This window comes from Camellia sinensis, chromosome 6 (assembly GCF_055761805.1).
Source record: "Camellia sinensis isolate YWXY chromosome 6, ASM5576180v1, whole genome shotgun sequence".
Taxonomy (NCBI): Eukaryota; Viridiplantae; Streptophyta; class Magnoliopsida; order Ericales; family Theaceae; genus Camellia; species Camellia sinensis.
In genome coordinates this window covers 121,685,754-121,687,508 of record NC_138966.1, presented here as the reverse complement: position 1 = coordinate 121,687,508, position 1,755 = coordinate 121,685,754, and the positions used below count along the sequence as shown (strand labels likewise).

Genomic DNA, 1,755 nt, shown 5'->3' with positions numbered 1-1,755 from the left:
TCCGTGGGTCTAAGGTAGGCTTTTATTTGTGATATACTGTGAGCAATAAATTCTTTTTTGTGAGTTAAGCATAATTTGCTATCTTTGAGAGATATTTGATTATTGACTTGAGCGTCGGAGTGCCCCCGGGTGGACGAACCACTGCCGAATTCTTATCTTTCTATGACAAGTTGTTCGTGCTTAATCTATTTTATCGGTGCTCTCCAACTGAGTTTCCCATTTGGTTATGTGGTCAGGAATCAACACCCATAGAATGTACTCGGGGGCGGAAGAGAACAAAAAGATCATAAGCAAATCCCTTGGAACCATCTTTGTCATTAAAGATTGAATGTAATGCAAGGGTAAGAGCTTTCTACAAAAGGATGGAAGATATAAGTTAACCACAGTTGTGCTTGAGCATACTCATGACTTGATTCCTAATGACTCACGGCATTTTGCAATGAATAAGAGGATTCGTACTTCTGTGAAGAGAAGGCTAGAAATAAATGATGCAACAGGGATAGAGGTGGCTAGGAATTTTCATTTTATAGTTGTTGAAGCTGGGGGATATGAGGCATTAACATTTGATGAACGAGATGCAAGGAATCATATTGAGAATGCTAGGAAATTAAGACTTGGGGTAGGAGATGCTGATTCTCTTACACTTTATTTTCATAACATGTAACAACAAAATTCAAACTTCTATTCTGCAATTGACTTAGATAAGATGGTCGCATGCAAAACTTGTTTTGGGCGGATGCAAGGCGTAGGGTGGCTTACAAAGCATTTGAGGATAATGTCTTATTTGACACAACCTATCTGACAAACAAATATGATATGTCGTTTGCTCCGTTTGTAGGAGTTAATCACCATGGACAATCAAATTTGTATGGTTGTAGGCTGTTATGTAATGAGAACACAGAGACATTTGTTTAGCTATTTAGAGAATAGTTCAGCTGCATGTCAGATGCTCACCCAAAAGCCATAATAATTGACCGGTGCAGAGTGATGCAAAATTCCATAGAAATTGTATTCCCACAGCCTCAACATCGATGGTGCTTATGGCATGTAATGAAGAAAATTCCAGAGAAATTGAGAGGATATTCCCAATATGAATCTATCAAGTTCACTTTGCAAAATGCAGTTTATGATAGTTTCACAAAAACTGAATTTGATGAAGAATGGCAAACAATGCTTGCAAAGTTCAGTCTTTATGATAATGAATGGTTGGGGTATTATACGATTAGCGACATAGGTGGATTCCTGCCTATGTGAAAGACATTTTTTGGGCTGGCATGTCAACTACACAACGAAGCAAGAGCATGAATACATTTTTTGATGGATATGTGAACTCGAAGACTACTTTAAAGCAATTTGTTAAGTAGTATAACAATGTCTTGAGAAGTACGGTGGAGAAGAAGACCAAAGCAGACTTCAAATCTCGTAACAAATTGTATGATTGCTTAACGGTGTATTGTTTTGAGAAGCAATTTCGTGAAGCCTACACAAATGCAAAATTTAAAGAGGTTCAAGCATAATTGAAGCGTCTACTATACTGTCATGCAACTCTTGTGAAAGAGGAGGGATCAATTTGTACCTATCATGTGAAGGAGGTTGTTCTAGTCGGTGAGAAGATGAAGAAGGTGGAATTTGTTGTCTACTGCAATTCAACTGAATGTGAGATTCAATGTTTGTGTCAGTGGTTTGAGTTTAGGGGCATTATATGTGCCCATCCATTTAGTGTGCTCATTGAGAGGTGCATCTATGAAGTTCCAA

The 1,755-nt window shown here is 38.0% G+C and overlaps 1 protein-coding gene across 1 annotated transcript; it reads left to right on the top strand.

Moving 5' to 3' along the window:
- Positions 1 to 439: 439 nt before the first annotated feature.
- On the top strand, positions 440 to 1,254 carry LOC114267028 (protein FAR1-RELATED SEQUENCE 4-like). Its single transcript, XM_082876391.1, has 2 exons — positions 440 to 660; positions 936 to 1,254. Exons 1-2 carry the CDS (start codon positions 440 to 442, stop codon positions 1,252 to 1,254), a joined length of 540 nt encoding a protein of 179 aa, XP_082732517.1.
- The last annotated feature ends 501 nt before the right edge of the window (positions 1,255 to 1,755 follow it).

What these genes read in the sequence shown, in the direction of transcription:
- LOC114267028 (XM_082876391.1), top strand. Translation starts at nt 440, where the DNA reads ATGAATAAGAGGATTCGTACTTCTGTGAAGAGAAGGCTAGAAATAAAT. An exon ending in ACACTTTATTTTCATAACAT is followed by an intron (nt 661 to 935) that starts GTAACAACAAAA and finishes AGAATAGTTCAG; the next exon opens with CTGCATGTCAGATGCTCACC.